The sequence below is a fragment of the Elgaria multicarinata genome, chromosome 21, assembly GCF_023053635.1.
Source record: "Elgaria multicarinata webbii isolate HBS135686 ecotype San Diego chromosome 21, rElgMul1.1.pri, whole genome shotgun sequence".
Lineage (NCBI taxonomy): Eukaryota > Metazoa > Chordata > Lepidosauria > Squamata > Anguidae > Elgaria > Elgaria multicarinata.
Genome location: NC_086191.1, coordinates 14,725,192 through 14,745,950, shown reverse-complemented (window position 1 = coordinate 14,745,950; position 20,759 = coordinate 14,725,192). Strand labels below are relative to the sequence as shown.

The following is a 20,759-nucleotide window of genomic DNA, read 5'->3' as shown; positions in this document are numbered from 1 at the left end:
AGCTCCAGGTGAAAACATGTGCGTTTCCCTGGGGTGTTTTAGTCTTGCAGCTTTGTCGTTTTAAATCCCTTCTTGTATTTTAAATCTTTGCACCGCTGCCAGGGCTTTATTTCAGTTTGTGACTTTTATAATGTCGTTTTTTTAAAAAACGGCGACATTTTCTGCGATTTTGCGGTTTTAACGGACGTAAACCGCCCAGAGAGCTTCAGCTATTGGGCGGTAGAGAAACGTAATGAATAAATAAATGAAATGAAACAGCGGTTTCCTTTTCCCCCTCCTCCTCCCTCCCAGTCCTCTTTCCTTTTGTGTAGTGTCTTTTAGATTGTAAGCCTGTGGGCAGGGATTGTTAAGAAATACGTTTGTGAGCTGCCGTGAGAGCCTTTTTTGGCTGAATGGCGGCATAAAAATGCTTAAATAAATAAATAAATAAATAAATAAAGTGGTGGGGAAGGACGTTTGCAGAGAAGAAATTGTGAGTGGATTTTATTAGATTTAGCGGCGTATAAATATCACAAATAAATACGAGAATAGAAGTTGGAGTCTCCTAAACAGCTGCTCCACCCGGGGGAAAAGGGAGTCAAAAAGGGAGCATGGCAAAAGTTCGAGGGTGACTCAGGCCTCACCTTCAGCAAGGAGTACTGGCAGCTGGCGATGACCACGCAGAACTGGAACACCCAAATGTCCCGGAAGAAGCCCTGGAGGAGGAGGAGGTAGCCGAGGAAAGCTACCAGACTCACCAGCAACACCACAAAGACATTCTCAGCCATTCGCCGGTTCCTGGGGGTGGGAAGGGAAAGAAGCCACAGGTAAGTTGCTTGAACTGGATACCAATTCCCGCCATCACCTTTTCCTGGGTACAGAGCCTAGATCTACATAGAATCACAGAGTCACAGAACAGTAGAGCTGGAAAGGGTCTCTAAGGCCATCGAGTCCAACCCCCTGCTCAATGCAGGAATCCACCCTAAAGCATCCTTGACAGGTGGTTGTCCAGCTGCCTCTTGAAGGCCTCCAGTGTGGGAGAGCCCACAACCTCCCTAGGTCACTGGTTCCATTGTCGTACTGCTCTAACAGTCAGGAAGTTTTTCCTGATGTCCAGCCGGAATCTGGCTTCCTGTCACTTGAGCCCGTTATTCCATGTCTGGGAGGATGGAGAAGAGATCCTGGCCCTCCTCTGTGTGACAACCTTTCAAGTATTTGAAGAGTGCTATCATGTCTCCCCAAAATCTTCTCTTCTCCAGGCTAAACATGCCCAGTTCTTTCAGTCTCTCCTCTATCCTGAACACGCTCCAGCTTATCTGCATCCTTCTTGAAGTGTGGTGCCCAGAACTGGACGCAATACTCTAGATGAGGCCTAACCAGGGCCGAATAGAGAGGAACTAGTACCTATCTTATGGTAGCATAGAAAAATGGGAGCTGGGGCCTCTGAGCATGTACAGAAGGCTGAATGCAAGGCAAAGCTTTCAGTCACACTTGAATAACCATCGCCTTCCTTTTAGGAACTGCTCTCTGAATAGCCATCGCCTTCCTATTAGGAATGGCTCTCTGAATAGCCATCGCCTTCCTTTTAGGAACTGCTTTCTGGAGGCTCTCAATACGCTAAGGAAGAACTCTCAATTCACCTATTAGCACGCTTCAGTGAGCTGGGCAGGGCAAAGGGCAGGGGACTCGCATCAAAGCAGGCAGCATAGAGCTTCGCCCCCAGAATCTCCATCTAGTCCAGCACTCTGTTCACCCTCTTCACCCCGTGGCTGACCAGCTGCCAACGAGGGACCCACAAGCAAGACGCAGGTGCAGCAGCACCCTCCCACCCATGTTCCCCAGCAACCGGTGCACACAAGCTTACTGCCTCCAATCCTTGAGGTGGCTACCCACCAGGGCTAGTAGCCACGGATAGCTTTCTCCTCCTCCTCCTCCCCACTATTAAAGCCATCCAAATTCTCACAGCCTGCAGCTGGGGCTTCCGTGCCAGGCACGCCCAGAGGGTGCCGTTAGGCGGGATGGCTCAGGGGGAACTGCCTAGACCTTGGTCCGAACGGCAGCTGGTTCAGGGCCCTCACCGGTCCAGCAGGGCCAGCAGCGCCAGCCGGTCGTAGCGCACACGCATCCAGCGCCCCGGCAGCACCCAGAACTTGTAGTACTGCCGCGGGTGGCACTTGTCTTCAATCATGAGCGTGTTCTCCTGGGACTCGTGCAGAGATTCTTGGTCCAGTAGGTCGAACTGGGGAAAGAGCAAACTGAATCAGGGGCGTCCAAGCCCTCAGCGCCTGCTCCCGTTTAACCATTTTGTCCTCTGGAGTTTTAATTTCTGAACCGCTGCTAACGGGGGAGGTACAGAAAAGTAGCACATTATAATTATTTTTTTAAAAAAAGACGAACCGCCAGCTTCACCATTTACTCTGAAAGTAAAATCCAATCTGATCCGAAAACCTCACCGGTTATTATCAGGTCTATACCGTCTTTCCACACTAGGCGTCAGGTATAGGCCTTGTACCTAGTGCAGTGGTTCCCGAAGTGGGCGGGTACCGCCCCCTTGGGGGCGGTGGGATTGCACAGGGGAGCCGTTAAGAGGCAAGGGGGTAGCAGGGGGGCACTAAAAGGCAAGGGGGCAGCAGGGGGGCACACGAGGTGGTCTTTTCCAAGAAGCACCTCTCCAGAAGGCCTTAAAACCCAGGGACATTTTTATGGGAGAAGGTTAGGTAAACAAAACCATTATTTAATATAAAAGAAAAAGAAGAACAACAGCCACACAAATATAATTATAATTGTTCTTGTTCTTTTATATTAAACAATGGTTTTGTAATCTATTTGTTTCAGCTCCTGAGGAAGGATTCTTCTGAATCCGAAACGTCGAGCGTTTTTATATCGTTACAAGAATAAAACGTTCGCTGTTCATTCACACGCGGCACCAGAGCTCGCCTCTCTTTCTTCTACCTATCGAAGAACTGTGCCATGAAAAGTAGCGAGGCTTTTCATAGACTTGGACTTGCATAGGCTGTGGATTCTGTGTTCGTGCCCAGACTCAGGTGGCAAGGAGTTCCCAGTCCTTAGCAGAAGGATGGGATTCCTGGGCCTGAGGTTTAAACTTTCCTGAAGTCGTGGTAACGGGGTCAGCTCAGTAGTGGTAGGCTGAGACTGACAAGTGCATGACGGATCTCTCTGCCCCGCTCTGGGGGCTCAAAGCAACCTTCCCTGGGACTTCGTTTTAGGAGCTTAGTCGTGTCCCTTTGAGGAGCCAGCGTATGCATGTCTGGAGAAGCTCAGATCTGTTATTGGCGTACCCTATTCATAGAATCATAGAATAGCAGAGTTGGAAGGGGCCTACAAGGCCATCAAGTCCAACCCCCTGCTCCATGCAGGAATCCACCCTAAAGCATCCCTGACAGAGGGTTGTCCAGCTGCCTCTTGAAGGCCTCTAATGTGGGAGAGCCCACAACCTCCCTAGGCAACTGATTCCATTGTCGTACTGCTCTAACAGTCAGGAAGTTTTCCCTGATGTCCAGCCGGAATCTGGCTTCCTTTAACTTGAGCCCGTTATTCCGTGTCCTGCACTCTGGGAGGATCGAGAAGAGATCCTGGCCCTCCTCTGTGTGACAACCTTTTAAGTCTTTGAAGAGTGCTCTCATGTCTCCCCTCAATCTCCTCTTCTCCAGGCTAAACATGCCCCGTTCTTTCAGTCTCTCTTCGTAGGGCTTTGTTTCCTGACCCCTGATCACACACCCCTCTCTGAGCGTTTGCCTTAAGGGTCGTTTCGGAAAAAAGAGCCTAAAGCTTCCTAACCATCGTTCAGCTTTAAGTGTGTTTTGGAGACTCTGTAACCCTTAAGCTTGTCTACCGTGTGATTTCCTCCATAAAAGAAGTCTCACTGATGTGAGTGCCTCGCGTCAGCTTGCCAGCACGTGTGAATGCCAGAGGGAACAGGCACTGAACACGACACTAGGCGTGCGAGGCGCATGATGGAACCGCACAGCCGTGCAACGCAACCTCAGGCCTCCAGTGGTCTTGAGGGGGGGAGGAGGAGACCCAAGGGGAGTCAGCGGACGCCACGCCGGTCTCGGAGCCTCACCTCGGGGATCTCCAACGGCACTCGGCGCACTTGCATGCCCTGGAGGACCACGGGACGGGGCTGCAGCAGCGTGAGGGCAGGCGTCCCTTCCGGCACCTCCGCGGAGTTGAAGCTAGAGGAGTGCGAATGCCTGTCCCTGCCGAGGCAAAGCGAAGGTGAGGACGGGGCAGCCGTCCCCTGAGCGACGCGCACGGAACCGGACGCTCAGGGCTGGCTGGCAAAGCGGCCCCTCCACAATCAGCGTTTCCCAGCACTGCGGGCTCCGCGTACAGCCAGGGTGGGGGACCTCGGACCCGGGGGCCAAATGTGCCCCCACGGGGTTCCCCAGATGGCCCCGCCCCTTTCCCGCAACCACCAATCCTTTCATCGTGTCCCGGCTTTGGGGCAGTTTCTCCCCACCCACCCCATCCCAAGGCTCTCCTAAGGCTCAATTACGGTCAGGAACAGTTTTAAGCTACAAGGTGCCAGCATTTATTCAGCATTTTTTAGCCCTGCTCAGCTAGCCTTTCGACCCGCCCACCAGCGGAATACAGACCCCCGAGACCTTATAGAATCATAGAACAGTAGAGTTGGAAGGGGCCTAGAAGGCCATTGAGTCCAACCCCCTGCTCAATGCAGGAATCTCCGAAACTGAATCCGGACGTTACACTGAAAGAGCTTCACACCCCCTTCGTTTATTTGTTTACCACGTTTCCACCCTGCGAAGGAGTTCGACGCAGCGTTACGTGGTCCCGTCCCCCCTCCCAACCCGTTTCATCCATACAGTTTAAAAGTCACATTTGGTAAAAAGAAGCCAACAGGCGAAATCAGATCACCATCGATTCAGGGCGGTGGGAAAATTTCCAGGAAACTCTCCCTCTCCACATTCTCACCCACCCCCTGCCCACAGTTCAACATTTTACAGGAATCCCGCCTCTCCGGCGGAAGTCCCGTGACAGTTACGCTCCAAGGAGGCCTCACCAGCCGCTGTTTGTGGTTGCGTGGTCCACGCTGACTTGCTGCCCCATGGGGTTCTCGTAGCCGCCCCCTGCCAGCCCAAAAGTGTACGAGCGTCGGACACCTGGTGGGGGAAAGGACAGGACTATGGAATGGCTGCGCAGGAGATTCCAAGGGCTACGTTCACAAGGAATACCCAGGATGCACCCTGAAGTTAAATGTGGGCTGCCCAGGCCCGGCCAGGCTTGCGACTACGGATGAAAAAGCATGGAGTGCAAGAGGCAGACACGCTGACTTGAAACATTAACCTTAGAAGTACAGCTTCGTTAACACCAGTAAAATTCAACGCCACCCTTAAGGTTCCTCCTGCTGCAAACAACTCAAAACTTTAAAACCTTGCGAACATCAGAGGAGTCCTGAGGCTGGATCAACCCAAGGGTCCATCTAGTCCGGGTCCAGGCCCGATTCAAAGTGCTGGTACTAACATTTAAAGCCCTAAACGGTTTGGGGCCAGGCTATCTGAAGGAATGCCTCCTATCGTATGTACCTGCCTGGTCCGTAAGGTCATCCTCAGGGGTCCTTCTCCGCGAGCCCCTGCCAAAGGAAGTGAGGCAGGTGGCTACCAGGAGGAGGGCCTTCTCTGCTGTGGCACCCCAGCTGTGGCATGAGCTCCCTAAGGAGGTTCGCTTGGCACCTACGTTATATTCTTTTAGGTGCCAGGTGAAGACCTTTTTATTCTCCCAGCATTTTAACAGTCTATAAATAAATGTTAACTTTGCTGTTTTAAATCTGTAATTTTGCATTGCTGCTGTTTGTATCTGGTTGAGCTTTTATATTGTATTTTATATTACGGTTTTAATACTGTTGTTTTATACTTCGAATGGTCTTAGTTTTGTGAACCGCCCAGAGAGCTCCGGCTATGGGGCGGTGTAGAAACCCAACAAATAAATAAATAAAAGTCCGGCATTCTGTTCACACAGAGGCTGACCTGCTGATGACCAGAAAACCCATCCCTGACTTGGCCAGGGGGGCGGAGGGGGCGTTGATATCCATGCCGTAACGAACGCCTGGGGATCTGGGGGCAGGAATCCAGCCAGTGCTATTCCCAAGCTCTCAGAAACCTGCTTCCCCCCTCATGTTCCTCTTGCAATGGTGGGGGACCCGTGGCCAGATGTTTCGGGGGACCTGTGGCCAGATGTTTTGCCTCCACAGGAACCCCTCAGAGAGTCTGGCCGCCCTCTGCCCGTGGCTCACCCCGCTCACTCACCGCTCTCGTCGTAGAAGTAGTGCACGGCGCCTTCCGAGGTGTCGTCGAAGTTGCAGGCTTCGTGGATGACCCCACGTGGCAGCAGGAGGGAGCTGGCGAACTGCAGGGCCGAGGGGAGGGTGAGGGCGCGGGAATGCGACGAGGCCCGGCCTCGCTGCAGGTCCTGTAAACTGCGCGGAGGGAGGCAAGGGGCGAGCAGCCGTTAAGACACAGGCGAGCGAGCGATTCTCGCAAGCGCCGCCCCCCCACCCCGAAGACGGCCTCCGAGTTCGCCTTGCCCTGCCGCTCGAATTTTTGCTGCCGGTGTCCGAATGTGAGAAGCGTAGATTTTGAATGTGAAAAACGGGCGTTTTCTAAAGGAGCACACGCAAACGCACGCTTCCCACCCACATTTATTTTTTTCAAATGTGAAAGCGAGCGTGCGGATTTGCGAACAGATGTCCTGTTTGCGTTCGGTGTCGCCGATGGGACACATTCCCGTGATTTGCGAACATAAAGCGAAATTCGCATGTTTTTTGCAGCCACCCCACAGACAAAAGGCTCATCCACTCCCTTTTCCCTTTCCTAGGCGTTTCAGCCTTTTCGCTCCGCTCTTGGGCGGTTTTAGAAAGGCCGATACTTTATTTCGTTCTTTATTGCGACTGAAAAGTGAGAGGTGGGCCTACCTGGGCGGGGACCCCATCACCGAGGACGGAGGGGTGGGGTTGCTGCCGGCGTTATGCCGCCGCCTCATGGCCTGCATGCGCTTCACGTTGCTCGACCGGTCCGACTTGGGGCCCTCCTCCGCGGGGGGAGCTGCAAGAGAAAGGACGGTGAGAATCCTCGACCACGGGGGAGGCTGGGCGTGAGGGGCAGCCCGGCCTCTTCAGGGAAAGGAACGGACAGGGAGCCCGCATGGACAGGAGCTTGATCAAGCGAATTTAAACAGGAGGAGACCAGACGGCTTTACTTTTTCGGAATGCTTCACACCAAAGGACTTCAAAGGGTGTGTGCGTATACACAGGGTAAGAGAAGCAAAGGGTCCAATAGATCCTCCCCTTACATTCCCCTCCAGATTTATTGGACTACAACTCCCAGCATGCCACAGGCAGCACGACACTCTTCCGAAAGTCCAGGTGTGGATCCACCCTCTGCCTCTCCCTGCCTGGGGGCATTTCCGCAGGGAAGCAAGACCCCGCCCCGGGGAAACCGGAGGAGACCAGGCCCCGCCCGGCGCTCAGGGACTTACCGCCTCCGACGGCCCCTTCGGCCGGCAGCTCCCCCCTCCAGCCCGGCTGGTTGGCCGACTGGCTGCGCACGGCGCCGCCCGGCTCCTGCTCGGCCGCCAGCTTCCCGGCGTGGGACTCCAAATCCGACTTGGAGAGGGTGAGGGAGGCCGGGGCCTTGCCCTCCGCCCCATGGGCCCCGTCCATGCTGAGCACCCGGGCGTGGGTCTTGGCGCTGGCCGTGCTACCGGCCCGCTGGGCGTAGCGGGAGTGCTTGGGCGGGAGAGGCCCGCCCTCGGGGGCCGGGGGCGGCTTGGCCTCCGCGGCGGGGAGCAGGCTCTGCTTGCCGTGCTGGGCGGGGGGGGTGGCGCTCGGGGGAGTAGCAGGAGGTGCTGGAGGAGCTGTCCGTGCTGTAGTTGTGCTGCGAGTGCAGGCTGGAGGCCCGGCTCAAGTCGCTGCAGTCGCTCGAGTCCTCGTCGGCGAAGAAGCCCTCCGCGTAGGCCTTGCTGTCCAGGAGGGTGCGCATGGGCAGGTAGGCGCTGCCGTGCTTGCGCGAGAGGCGCCGGCGGCCTTTGAGGCCCAGCTCCTTGGGCCGCACCACCTGCTCCAGCTCGGGGGCGCCCCACAGCTCGCCGTCCCCCTTGACCGTGTCCAGGGAGTTCAGGGTGTTCTGCGTGTCGAAGCTCAGCTCCCCGAGGAGCCCCAGCTCGGGGGAACGGAGGAGCTCGCTGTCCGAAAGGGCGTCGGTGTCACTGCCGCCCTCGGGAGGCGGGGACGGGATGGGCCCCGCTTGGTCTTCCGGGGGGGCCCCGCCAGGGCCCGACCCCAACAAGGGGCTGTCCAAGTGGGTGGAGTTGGTCTTCTCGCTCCGGTAGCTGCTCAGGGTGCTGGGCGTCTCTTTGTCGGTGCCACTGAAGCAGCTGTCCGAGGAGCCTGCTTTGAGGGGTCCCTCCGGCCGGGGCTCCAGGGGCTGGTAGTCTGCTCCCGAGCGCCGCTTCTCCCGCCGGCCGTGGCCGCCGGCTTCGGGCAGCGTCAGGCTCAGGAAGCTCTGGCTGAGCTCCTCGCTGAGGCTGCTCTTGATCAGAGGGCTCAGCGGAGTGTCCCCCACGCTCTCCGACTCGCTGGCGGGCCAGCAGGGGGGCGCCCGCGACGCGGCCCCGGCCGGGGGAGACTGTTCCGAGGAGTCCGTGCTCTGGATGGACGCCTGGACCGGGAGAGAGGGGGGCTGCTTCCGGCTACTGGGCGGGGGCTCCACCTTGGGGACGGCCGGTAGGGTGCTGCTCGCCCCTTCCAGGTCCGCCGGTACCATCGTATCACCACCAGCTATAGAGGGGGAGGAATGGAGAGGAGAGGTTTTTTTTAGGTCAAGCCTTCTTGGTGGTAGCCCCCAAAATCTGGTGCTACCCTCCCAACTGACTTGAGTCTTGCTCCATCATTTAAGGCAAGCTTTGAAGACCCTCCTCATTAACTGAGATCGTAATTAGGATGCGTGTCCTATACATCGACGTTATTTATTTATTTACTTTATTATTATTATTAATGCCTTTGAGCCGTGTGCCACCTGACGGGCAAACGCCCTGGGGCAGCCGACAACCCTAAAACCAAACCGCAACAACACAACGACAAAAGTATCGAATAATGCAACATTACACGTTAAGAAGACATTTACGTTATTAAAAACGCCGAAGAGCCAGCAGTAAAGTGAATAATTTCGGCGCCTCCTGAAAACATCTTCACTCCAAGAAGCCTTTCTTTTAACATGCAGCCTTGGATTTCTGTTTTTTGCTTCTTTTAAATTTTGTTTTCACTGTTTTTATCCTGTTTTTATTTTCATTTTACCTTGTACACCGCTCCGGAATTTTTCAATGGGGAGTGGTATATAAATAGTCTAAATAAATAAATAAATAATCAAAGCAACAGGGCAGAGATTAAATGCCTGTTTAAGGAGGAAGGCCGAAGCACGTAAAATATTGACAAAGGGAAACTATAAACAAAAGTGGGGAAGGGAATTTAGCGCAGCGTCCTGGGAGGAGCAATGGAATTACGCCCGTTCAAGAATCTGAAGGAACGTACTAAATAGAGAAAACTTCTATAAAACAATTATAGAATAGCAGAGTTGGAAGGGGCCTACAAGGCCATTGAGTCCAACCCCCTGCTCAATGCAGGAATCCACCCTAAAGCATCCCTGACAGAGGGTTGTCCAGCTGCCTCTAGCGTGGGAGAGCCCACCACCTCCCTAGGTAACTGATTCCATTGTCGTACTGCTCTAACAGTCAGGAAGTTTTTCCCGACGTCCAGCTTGAAAATGGCTTCCTGTCACTTAAGCCTGTTATTCAGTGTCCTGCACTCTGGGAGGATCGAGAAGAGATCCTGGCCCTCCTCTGTGTGACGACCTTTCAAGTATTTGAAGAGTGCTCTCATGTCTCCCCTCAATCTTCTCTTCTCCAGGCTAAACATGCCCAGTTCTTTCAGTCTCTCAATGCATGTGTGACGAGGGGGGTCTCACGTGTCTGAGTCCAGGAGTCCGACGGACTCGCACCTCCACACCACCCCAAGGCAGTTCAGCATCCCTGCTGCAAGCGCATGAGTTCAGCATCCACGAGGCCCCCTGACAAGCGCATGACAGCCATCCGCGCCCGCTGCCGAAATCGCGTTCTTCCCCCACTGCGTCAAAGGGGCCTTTACAGCCACCATTAACGCAAGGGGGTCAAATGCGCAATTTCCAAAGCCTCCATCGCAGAGGTTCTGGAAACTGCGTGCCTCCCCCCACTGTATCAATGGCGGAAGGAAAAGCCGCAAACACACACACACCCCACACACACACCGGGCCTTATTCAGAGCTCCTGCCGCCTCCCCTCCCCGCCAACAAGACTAGAGACCTACCAGAGTTCTCGGGGGAACATCGCTGAAGCATTTCCCGGTCAGCTGCCGTGACAATGACGTTGTTGCTGCCCTGCTCGCGCACGAGTTCTTTGATGTCTGTGGGGTGAAGCCACCGCGGGCGTGAGAGCGAGGCCGCTGACAGCCCACGCTCGCCCCAAGCCCGCTCCCTCGGCTACCGGGTGCCTGTCCCGCAAACGGAGGGTGACGCCCCTCTCAGTACTAGGAGGTCATCAGGACCATTGCTGGCCATATTTAGAAACACGTACATAGGAAAGCAGCCAGAAAACAGCTGGGTGGGAGGGAGAGAGGGAGGGAAGGCTTTTGGGGGATCACGTGCAGAGCCATCCGCTGCGAAGGGGATCGTGCAGACGTACTCAGAGGACACCCCCCCCCCAAAAAATAAAAACTTCTAACTGAAAAGGAGCCAATGCGGAGTGGTTTACACCGTATCCGTAGAGGCGGTTCGTGGCCCCTGCCTCTCAGCACTGCTTACCTCTTACGGCCCCCCTGTCCTCCAAGTGGGGCAGCAGATCCTAGAAGGGGAAAAGAGAGAGAGAGAGAGAGAGAAAGTGACATTGCTCTTTCACAAATGGACAGTGTCGTGGGAAGGCAGGAATGAAGAACTGGAAGCCCGATAGACCTCCGGGCGACGGGGAAGGGCCCTGGCTCAGGCGGAGAGGGCACGTTCGGCATGAATTTATCCCCGGCAGCATCACCAGGTAGGGCTGGAAAAACTCCTGCCTGGAACCCGGGGGAGCTGCTGCTGCCAGCCAGAGAAGACAACGGGGCTGTTCACCCAAGGGCGGTTTGTTGTTGAACCGTGGGTCAGCGTGTTGTCTGAACACAGGGAGGCTTGTTAACCACTGTGAACAGCCCAACGGCAAGCCATGGGTTCTCAAGGCAGCTTGTTCCGAGAAAAAGAAGCCACAAGTGCGCGGTTAACAGGCTGGGACGCGGGACTAAATGGACCAGCCCGGCCCTTTCTAGGTCCTCCCATGTGCAATCTGGGCAGAGCTCCGGCTTCGTCCAAACTGTAAATAACTTATTGAAGCACAGAATGAGAAGGGGGCATCTAGACGCAAGCCAAACATCCTTTCCCTTCTGAAACCTCCATGGAAGCCGATTCCTCTCGGCAGCACGCTCTGTGGCTAAACTGCTCCACGTCAGCACTGCTCCTGCAGCCTTCTCCACCCGCCAAGCCACAATTCCTTCCTCTCCCACCGTCCTCCACTCTGACGAAACAGCTTCACTCAGCTTCCACATTCTTACCATGACCTGGTTGAAGCCAAACACGGAATGCTGGGAACTGCACCGCACCGGAGGCGTAGAGCTGACCTTGCGGAAGACCGTCATCTCCACCCCGCCAGCGTCTCTGCGAGGAGAGAGAATCACAGAATCATAGAATAGCAGAGTTGGAAGGGGTCTGCGAGGCCATCGAGTCCAATCCCCTGCTCAATGCAGGAATCCACCCTAAAGCATCCCTGAGAGATGCTTGTCCAGCTGCCTCTTGAAGGCCTCCAGTGTGGGAGAGCCCACCATCTCCCTAGGTCACTGGTTCCATTGTCGTACTGTTCTAACACTCAGGAAGTTTTTCCTGATGTCCAGCCGGAATCTGGCTTCCTGTCACTTGGGAGAGGAATGGAGCCAGGCCCATATTTAAAAATGGGGGGGGGGGGGTTATGATAAATCATACAACGGGATCCACCAGCCCACACTGTCCCCATCTGACAGTCCACACACAGAGCAGTCCACTCCGTACTGTCTTCAGCGACCCAGAACTATTTTTTCCTTAACTTGATCCATATTTATTTCAAATCCGCTGGGAAAACAGACACGGTTCCCCCTTGGCTCTCCATAAGAAGGCAGCCACGGGGATTTCAAATGGCCAGGAAGGAACATGGCACATGGTTCGGAGGGTTGAAAATAATCCCGCAAGAGCCAGCCGGAAGGGTCACAGGGGCTTCTCGGAAAGTCGCAAGGCGCTCCAAGCCTCTCACAGACCGCTGCCGAAATCGCGTACGCCGGCTCCCAAAAATGAATGCCAGGAATTCAAAATTAATAAATAATCCTGGCACCAACAGGCTTAGTTTCATGCCCACCCCCAGCCCCGATCCCGGAAGCTGGACCTACCTGGCCAGGTTTCCCTCGTCAGCGGCTGCTTCCTCTTCAGCCTTGGCCGCCTCCGCCAGAGCTGACTTCTTCTCCACAATCTCGCCCTGGTCGAACATCGTGTGCAGGCGGTAGTTGACGGTCTTGACGGTGGTGAAGAACGCGGCCACCACCACACAATACACACCCGCCACGATAACGCTGGGAGGCATCACCTGCCACAGAAGGAGAAGGCCACGGGTTAGAAACAGAGCCACGAGTTCAGCACTCAGCGTATAACTTGTAACTTCCAGGTTCGTACATATTAAGGGAGGCGGCAGTTCAATGGAACGCCCTCGTGTTCAAAATGGCGGAAGCAAGCTTGTGAGTTACACAGAACTCTTCTTCAGGTGCAGGAGGAGACCACATGGCTTTACTTTTTCGGAAAGCTTCAAACTAAAGCACTTTTTAAAAAAAGTGTGAGAAGGCATCATTACATCGTTGAGCTGCTGCTGACAACATGAGGTAACATTTTACTTTTCGCTGGCAACTCCTGCTTCTGCCGAAGGAGCTGTGTGTAACTCAGGAACTCTGTCAAGCTTGCTTTGGAGCCATCTCCACAGACAATAGGGGAAAGAATTGTTGTCTTCTTAAAAAGGAAGTTCAGTGACTCAGGATGCTGAATTCCCCACCAGATGCCAAGGCTGAGTTCACACAACATGCTAACCCACACTCAGTGGTTGACTGCGGGTTGTTTTGAACTGTGAGTTGTTTGTTGAACCGTGGGTTATTGTGTTGTCTGAACGCAGCACGTTTTCCGCAGGGTGGGTTACCGTGTTGTCTGAACGCAGCCAGGGTGGCTTGTTAACCACTCTGAACAACCCAACAACAATCCATGGGTTCTCAAGGCGGCCTGTTTGAGAAAATAAGCCGCGCTGCACGGTTAACAAGCCACCCTAGCTGAGTGTGGGTTAGCGTGTTGTGCGAACCCAGTCCAACTCTCAGCCAGACCTACCTAAGAGGGAGGTGTGGTCCAGAGAATGGGACATCACAGATCGATGTTAAAGCAACCACTCTGCAGATCCTAGGTTCAATTCCGGGCACCTTCAGTTGAACCTAGGGAGGTGGTGGGCTCTCCCACACTAGAGGCCTTCAAGAGGCAGCTGGACAGCCTTCTGTCAGGGATGCTTTAGGGTGGGTTCCTGCATTGAGCAGGGGGTTGGACTCGATGGCCTTGTAGGCCCCTTCCAACTCTGCTATTCTATGATTCTATGAAAAGTTATCAAGAGGCACCGCTAGTCACAAGAAAAAATACCGGGCCAGCTCAAGCTTCCATTTGTCTTTCTTTAGCCTGGCTTTCAGTACAGAGACTCATCGCAATATTCTCCACCAGCCTGAGGATTTCGTTCTGTAGCCTTCAGGCCTGCAGCGTCAGAACTCAAGCAGTTTGCTTTCTGTGCTGACACTTCGCTAACAACCCTATTTTAGTCCCAGAGCTGCAAAGGACTGGCAGGAACACCTCTCTGGATTGGGCCGCTCAAATCCTCCGTCTGAGCTAGCCCATCACGCCTCACCTCACCCCACCCCAACCACACTTTGCACCGGTGACTCAAATAAATCTGGCTGTTATTAAGTGACATCTTTACAGTCGCTTCCCAGAACTCCGACCATGGAGACGTCCCTACATCACCAGTAACAAGAACTGGGCATAAGTCTTGGGAGCTGTGCCTACCGCAGCGAGGCCGTGCTGGGAAGGGCTGAGATAAGGCAAGAACTAAACACAGAACACGGGCCTGTGGGAGACCTGCAGGCAGAGCCCACATATTGTCACGTCTAACCCGACTGCCCCTGTCTTGGGAGAAGATGTTTCAGGTAATCAATCAGAATCAGATTCGGAACTAGAAGACGCAGCGCCAGACACCAGCCAGCCTGGACCAGTGGGGGAGGAAGCTCTCACAGACGATTCCCCAGCTGGGAGTCAGCCCTCTCCAGAGCTTATCTCCTCAAGGCCAAATCCAAACACTCTGTGGGAAGTGAGCTTTCTTCCGAAGGTGAGCATCCCGACAAGCTAGCTGATGCTAAGGTCCGCCGGAAGCTAAAACGCATGGGGCGGAAGGAAGGCGTGAGAAAGTCAGTTCGATTACACCAGAACCTGCCTCCGCACCAAGCCCTCTGAAGTTACGGGCGTTTGGGAAGTGGTTTCCTATTCTTCTTGAGCGGACAATTGTCTCACTTAGTTTGCATAGTTTTGCCTAGGGGGACGCTTCCAAGAGGTTAGACTCTCTTCAGGTAGAAGAGACGTTTGTTGCTTAATAAAAGCTTTGTGGATTACTTAAGCAAGACTCGTCATTTGCCTCCCATCGAAAGCAGGAGTGTTCTGAGAAACATGACACATATCCCAGCCAACCTGGTTGAAATCCTACCCCCAAACCGTCACCCTCCAGCCACAACACAAACGCCATGTCCTTTAACTAGCTAACTGGGAGTGGAATGGTTCCTTCCTTTTTTTTATTTACATATTACTTATTTCAAGACTCGCCCTGAAAAAAAGCAGGTTCAGAAGTTGCGTGGAGTCTCCGAATTCTATCCGAACATTGCTGGAAAAATATCTTTCAAATTCAGTTAAGACTTCAGGACTCAGTTACGTGTACAGACTGGGCTGGGAGGCAGGCAAAAATTGTTGGGTGTCAGCCAGCATCAGATTTACAGATGCCCAACCAATTAGCTCTCTGACTCCAATTATGATTCCACTTTCATACAGCATAATCTCCATGATGCTTCCCAAACCTCTGGCGAGAATGAGGAAACGCACACAGCGCAAGGAGCCTATGCTTAACATGCCAATTAAATTTCAAAGGACCTGGGCTTCTTTCTTTCGTTGTTACATTTTCTTTCACAGAAAAACACTACAGCACCAGACCTGTTCCTCGGTACAGTCCTGCCCTGCTCAATGCCAAACTAGAGAGTACGTTCAATAAGACAATGCATCTAGTGCATTTTTGTTTTAACTTCTAAAATAACAGATGCAGGGGGTTAATCAAGACCCTACCAAATAGGGAAGGAGCTACAAGCCATGACAGCTATATACAACCTCCAGGTTCCAGAGGCAGAATTCATAGAATCATAGAATAGTAGAGTTGGAAGGGGCCTATAAGGCCATTGAGTCCAACCCCCCGCTCAGTGCAGGAATCCACCTTAAAGCACACCTGACAGAGGGTTGTCCAGCTGCCTCTTGAAGGCCTCTAGAGTGGGAGAGCCCACCACCTCCCTAGGTCACTGGTCCCATTGTCGTACTGCTCTAACAGTCAGGAAGTTTTTCCTGATGTCCAGCCGGAATCTGGCTTCCTGTCACTTGAGCCCCTTATTCCGTGTCCTGCACTCTGGGAGGATCGAGAAGAGATCCTCTGTTCCTCTCAGCAGCAGTTGCTGGGGATCAGCAGAAGAGGGGTATTGCTATAACGTCCTTCTCATGGTCTTCCCAGAGGCAGATTCCGGCTTGTCGCGGTGAGAATGAGGATTCTGGACAGGATAGATCCTTGGCCTGATCCAGCCGGGCTCTTCTTCTGGCTGAACATCAGGAAAAACCTTCTGACTGTTAGAGTAGTATGACGGTGGAACCCATGACCTAGGGAAGTGGTGGGCTCCCTCACCCCAGAGGCCATCAAGAGGCAGCTGGACAACCACCTGTCAGGGATGCTTTAAGGTGGATTCCTGCATTGAGCAGGGGGTTGGACTGGTTGGCCTTAGAGGCCCCTTCCAACTCTACTATTCTAGGATTCTTATGTTAATCCTTTCCCTTGAACCACAGTCCCAGTGAGAACCCCCTCCTGCCACCACCCAGCTTTGGGGGGCGGGGGGATTTTACCAGAACCACATGGGGAAAAGCTTCAAAAAAATAAAAACCTGCCCATATTTTATTTAATGACTTGATTTGAAGCTCACTTTTCTACCAAGAAAAATGGCACTCAAGGGAGCTTATAATCAAGTAAACCGTGATTCAAACAATAAAACAAATTCATTAAAACTCAACTAAAGGACAACAGAATAAAAATAGCACCCAACAGACCCGCTACCATGCATAAAGCCTGCTTGAATAAAATGTTCTTTGCTTGCCAATGGAAGGACAGCAGGGAGGAAGCAAACCCAGCCCACACGCCTTGATTGATTGATTTCATTTCTATACTGCCCAATAGCTGAAGCCGTAGCTGTTGTTTTAAAATTAAAAATCCATTCCACACATTTAGGGCACAAGAAAATAAAGTCCTGACGTTCCCAGAATTCCTAGCTGAGGAATTCTGGGAACTGCAGGACTTTTTTCAGTCTAAACATTCATAAGATTGTACCTTCCACATATCTAGTGTTGTACCCTCTGCTTGTTTCCAGAGTGATAATTCTTTCTATCTTCTAAAACCAACAACAGCAATTTCTGGTTTCTGCAGAGAACTAACACCCCAGTTTCTTCCGTAGATCACTGGAGACACATTCTCAAGTTTCCTTAAGCAAGCATTGCAAAGGTGTTGTTTGGAGGCCATGAGAGCACTGAGCTTTTAGTCCAAAAACAAACAAAACCTGGGTTTGGGTGTGAGCGTGTGCTCCAATTAATGCACATTAGACATTCCAGTCAAAACTCTCGGCTTAAAACCGTAGCGCAAAGCGTTCTGAGGCACTTGCCGGACTGCTTTGAAATTTATCCTGAGATTATAGCATCCCTGATTCAGTTTCTCATTTCCAACGTCTCATTTAGCAAAGGCTAAGCAAGCTTAAAGGAGAGATCCAGGCTATGAAGGCAAAAGGTCGAAAGGCTACCAGGCCTGATCGCTGCAAGGAGCTGAAATTTCAAGAGCCTCCAGGCTGGAGCTTTCAAGAGCCTCCAAGCTGGAGCGTGTTCAGAGGAGGGCAACCAGGATGATCAGGGGTCTGGAAACAAAGCCCTATGAGGAGAGACTGAAAGAACTGGGCATGTTTATCCTGGAGAAGAGAAGATTGAAGGGAGACCTGATAGCACTATTCAAAGACTTAAAAGTTTGTCACCCAGAGGAGGGCCAGGATCTCTTCTCGATCCTCCCAGAGTTCAGGACACGGAATAACGGGCTCAAGTTACAGGAAGCCAGATTCCGGCTGGACATCAGGAAAAACTTCCTGACTGTTAGAGTAGTACGACAATGGAACCAGTTACCTAGGGAGGTTGTGGGCTGTCCCATACTAGAGGCCTTCAAGAGGCAGTTGGACAACCATCTGTCAGGGATGCTTTAGGATGGATTCCTGCATTGAGCAGGGGGTTGGACTCAATGGCCTTGTAGGCCCCTTCCAACTCTGCTATTCTATGATTCTGTGATTCTATGATTCTTAGTGATTCCATAACATGCTGTTAATTCTCTTCTGCCTGCAGTATTAATTTCAACCATCCCGCGCTTTTGTGCATCTTCCAGGAAAGAAATGAGCGGATAAAAGGAAAGGGAACGCTGTTCCATGAGGGGGGGGGGAGAGAAATAAGGGAGAAAGCACACACTTTTCACATGGAAAGCTGCTGTTGACATTCAGGCCAGCAGTACGCAAACACACACACACTTGTCTTCCTGCCCAAAGTCCACCTGCCACAGCTACTACTGCCAGACTCACCATATACAGCAGGAAAGGGAAAATGAGCAGGAAGAGCCAAGTGTAGAGATGGAAGCAGTTGGAGAAAGTGCTCTGGTGCGGGTCGAAGAACCAGCCGCCGGTCAGCGAGGCCCAGACGCCCTGGCGAAGGATCTGCAGGACCTGCGACCCCATCTCCACGGCGGGGTGTCGTCGCCCTGCTCCTCCTCCTCTTCTTCTTCCTCTTCTTCACCGCCGCCGCCGTCCTCCTCCTCAGGGAACACCACAGCCCAGCTGGCGCTCGCAAATTCCTTCATCAAGGCAGCTTGAGGCCCATGATCCACCAGGGCTGGGTGGTGGTGGTGGGTGGGATGCAGAACCCTCTTCTTCTCGTAGCTGTCGCTCTGCACAAGCCCTTCTCTAGCTAAGGGGCCGTGGGGGTGACTCACCGCAGGACTTTGCTCCCCATTCAAGGCAGACCTGCAAATGCCCCCACCCCGCCCCACTGGTCTCCCCCTAACCCAACCCAACCCCTCTACTCACGCCATTTTGGGGGGGTTCCAGAGGGCTGGGGAGCAAGGGGCCTTAATGGTATCCGTGCAGGCCTGGGTCTGGGCAAGCCCCCCACCCCCCCAAAAAAGGAGGGCTGGAGCTGCTCCAAAGGAGGGTGAACCCCAATGGAAAGCCTGCACCGGAAGTAGCCCGGGAGGGGTGCTAACTGGAGGGGGAGGGAGGGCAGGAGAAGCACCCCCAAATTACTGGGGGTCCTTTGGGGGAAGTTGGGAGAAGAACGAACCCGGGGAACGCGCAGCCCCCTGCCCTGCAAACGGCCCAGTCTTGTTCACTTCCGGGGTCAAGGTTCAGCCGCACGGGGCCCAGGGGCAGAGGCGAACACCTGGCGGCTCAACCTCAGCACGGACTGGGGAGGCCGGAAGAAGAGCCCGAGGAGAAGCAGCAGCAGCAGCAGCTGCGGCACCGCGCATGCGCCATCTTCTTCGCGTTTCCCCCCTTCCAGACCGGAAGTAGGAGTCAAGGGTCAAGAGAAGGAGGCGGGGGGGAGAGAGGGAGAAAGACACACACACACACAGAGATACGAAAAGGAGAGAGGGACACGCACACTCACAACCCAGGGATTTCCGGGTTCAACATAAACTATTATTATTATAGTTTTTTTATTATTATTATCTATTATTATTATTATCTATTTATTATTATTATTATTATTATTATTATTATTATTATTATATTTATATTATATTTGTGAATGAGAAAACAATATCTGTCTATGCACACAGAGTGTCTTTTTGCATATTTATTTTCTCTGCAAGCCAATGGAATATAAGGCTTCTGCATGTGTTGGAGTGTTGGGTTTTGGCTCTCAAGGGGGTGGCTCTCCAAGGTGCTGTTTTGGACTTCAACTCCCAGAAGCCCCTGCCAGCGTGGCCAATGCTCAGGAATGCTGGGAACTGAAGTTTAAACCATTTGGAGTTTTACTTTCTGCCCACCTTGCCCTAGAGCAGTGGTTCCCAAACTTTTTCAGGTCACCGCCCCCTTGGTTCCACAAACTCATGCCCAGTGCCCCCTAACCTACACTATAAAAATCATTATTCAGAATAGTGGTTTTCAACGACCCACGAAGGAAGATAATAACAATAAAATTCAAAACAGTAACAATTAATTGAATACTTATTCAAAATCCGAAGCACCAGGCTTGCCGAGGGAGGGAGGGAGGGAAAAGAGAGTGAATGCCTCTGTTTTGCAGCCGGCGTGGCAGGGCACACCAAGCAGGGTTTTCTCTTCATTAGCGTTTTGTTGCTTTTGAAACATTTCAATTCACCGTTAAAAGGACTCTACTGAAACGGTATTAATACATGTGTGGATTCTTCCCCTGTATGGCTTGGGACCAAACTACCTTCTCCCATAAAAATGTCCCTGGGTTTTAAGACCTTCTGGGGACCACCTTGAGTGCCCCCCTGCCTCTTAACACCCCCTATGCAATCCCACCACCCCCAAGAGGGCGGTACCGCCCACTTTGGGAACCACTGCCCTAGAGCATGTGCAGAGTGCCATTCTCCCCATATCGTAGCTCAGTTAATAGAGCCCCCTGCTTTGCATACAGGCGGTCCATGGTTCATCTTATACTTCCCCGCCAGGATGGGAGGTGAGATTTCAAAAATGGCTTTTCAGCCTGAACCCAGAAGTGACCTATCTATAAACTGGGACTCTCTTCTCTAACTCTACATCTCTCTGTGGGCGCGACAAGAAGCCCGCAGTCTGCGCTAACGTGCCTTACGCACGCGTTGGCTTCTCTACGCATGCGCACCTCTCAAGCTCCCAGTTGATTTTTCCCTTAAAGGAAATCATTATCTCGCGCATGCGCCTTTCGAGGTATGCACGCAAAAAGGGCGGACGTTCACTCAAAGGGGAGGCACTGAGAACCACTGCGCATGCGCCTACTTCCGGGTTGTTGTTAGGTTTTTAAAAGTGGAGGCGGCAATCTTCTTTCCTATTGGTCCACTCGCGTTGAGAAGCTGCCCTAGCTCCATTCCTATTGGTCTGGTTATTGGGAAGCAGTCCTGTCTCCCAATGAGAAATAAAGTTCAGCTCTTGTCCCCACCCCAAATCCTCCTTTTGGGATGTTCCAAAATAGGGAAAGGGAGGGGGAGGAAGCTGGCTGCATACATTAGCTATTGCTGATTTTATTATGATGATTATTACCTATTCCCAGGCAAGCACTCTA

The 20,759-nt window shown here is 52.8% G+C and overlaps 1 protein-coding gene across 1 annotated transcript in view; it reads right to left on the bottom strand.

Annotated features, from left to right (window-relative positions):
- PCNX3 (pecanex 3) overlaps positions 1-18,487 on the bottom strand; it is a 43,629-nt gene extending 25,142 nt beyond the window's left edge. Inside the window, 13 exon segments of the mRNA XM_063145578.1 lie at positions 624-777; positions 2,058-2,218; positions 4,064-4,199; positions 5,024-5,123; positions 6,267-6,436; positions 6,932-7,061; positions 7,495-7,834; positions 7,836-8,794; positions 10,355-10,450; positions 10,848-10,887; positions 11,624-11,726; positions 12,485-12,678; positions 18,062-18,487. Of these exon segments, the coding sequence (XP_063001648.1) occupies positions 624-777; positions 2,058-2,218; positions 4,064-4,199; positions 5,024-5,123; positions 6,267-6,436; positions 6,932-7,061; positions 7,495-7,834; positions 7,836-8,794; positions 10,355-10,450; positions 10,848-10,887; positions 11,624-11,726; positions 12,485-12,678; positions 18,062-18,214 (2,736 nt within the window). The 5' untranslated portion in view covers positions 18,215-18,487.
- Positions 18,488-20,759: the final 2,272 nt, after the last annotated feature.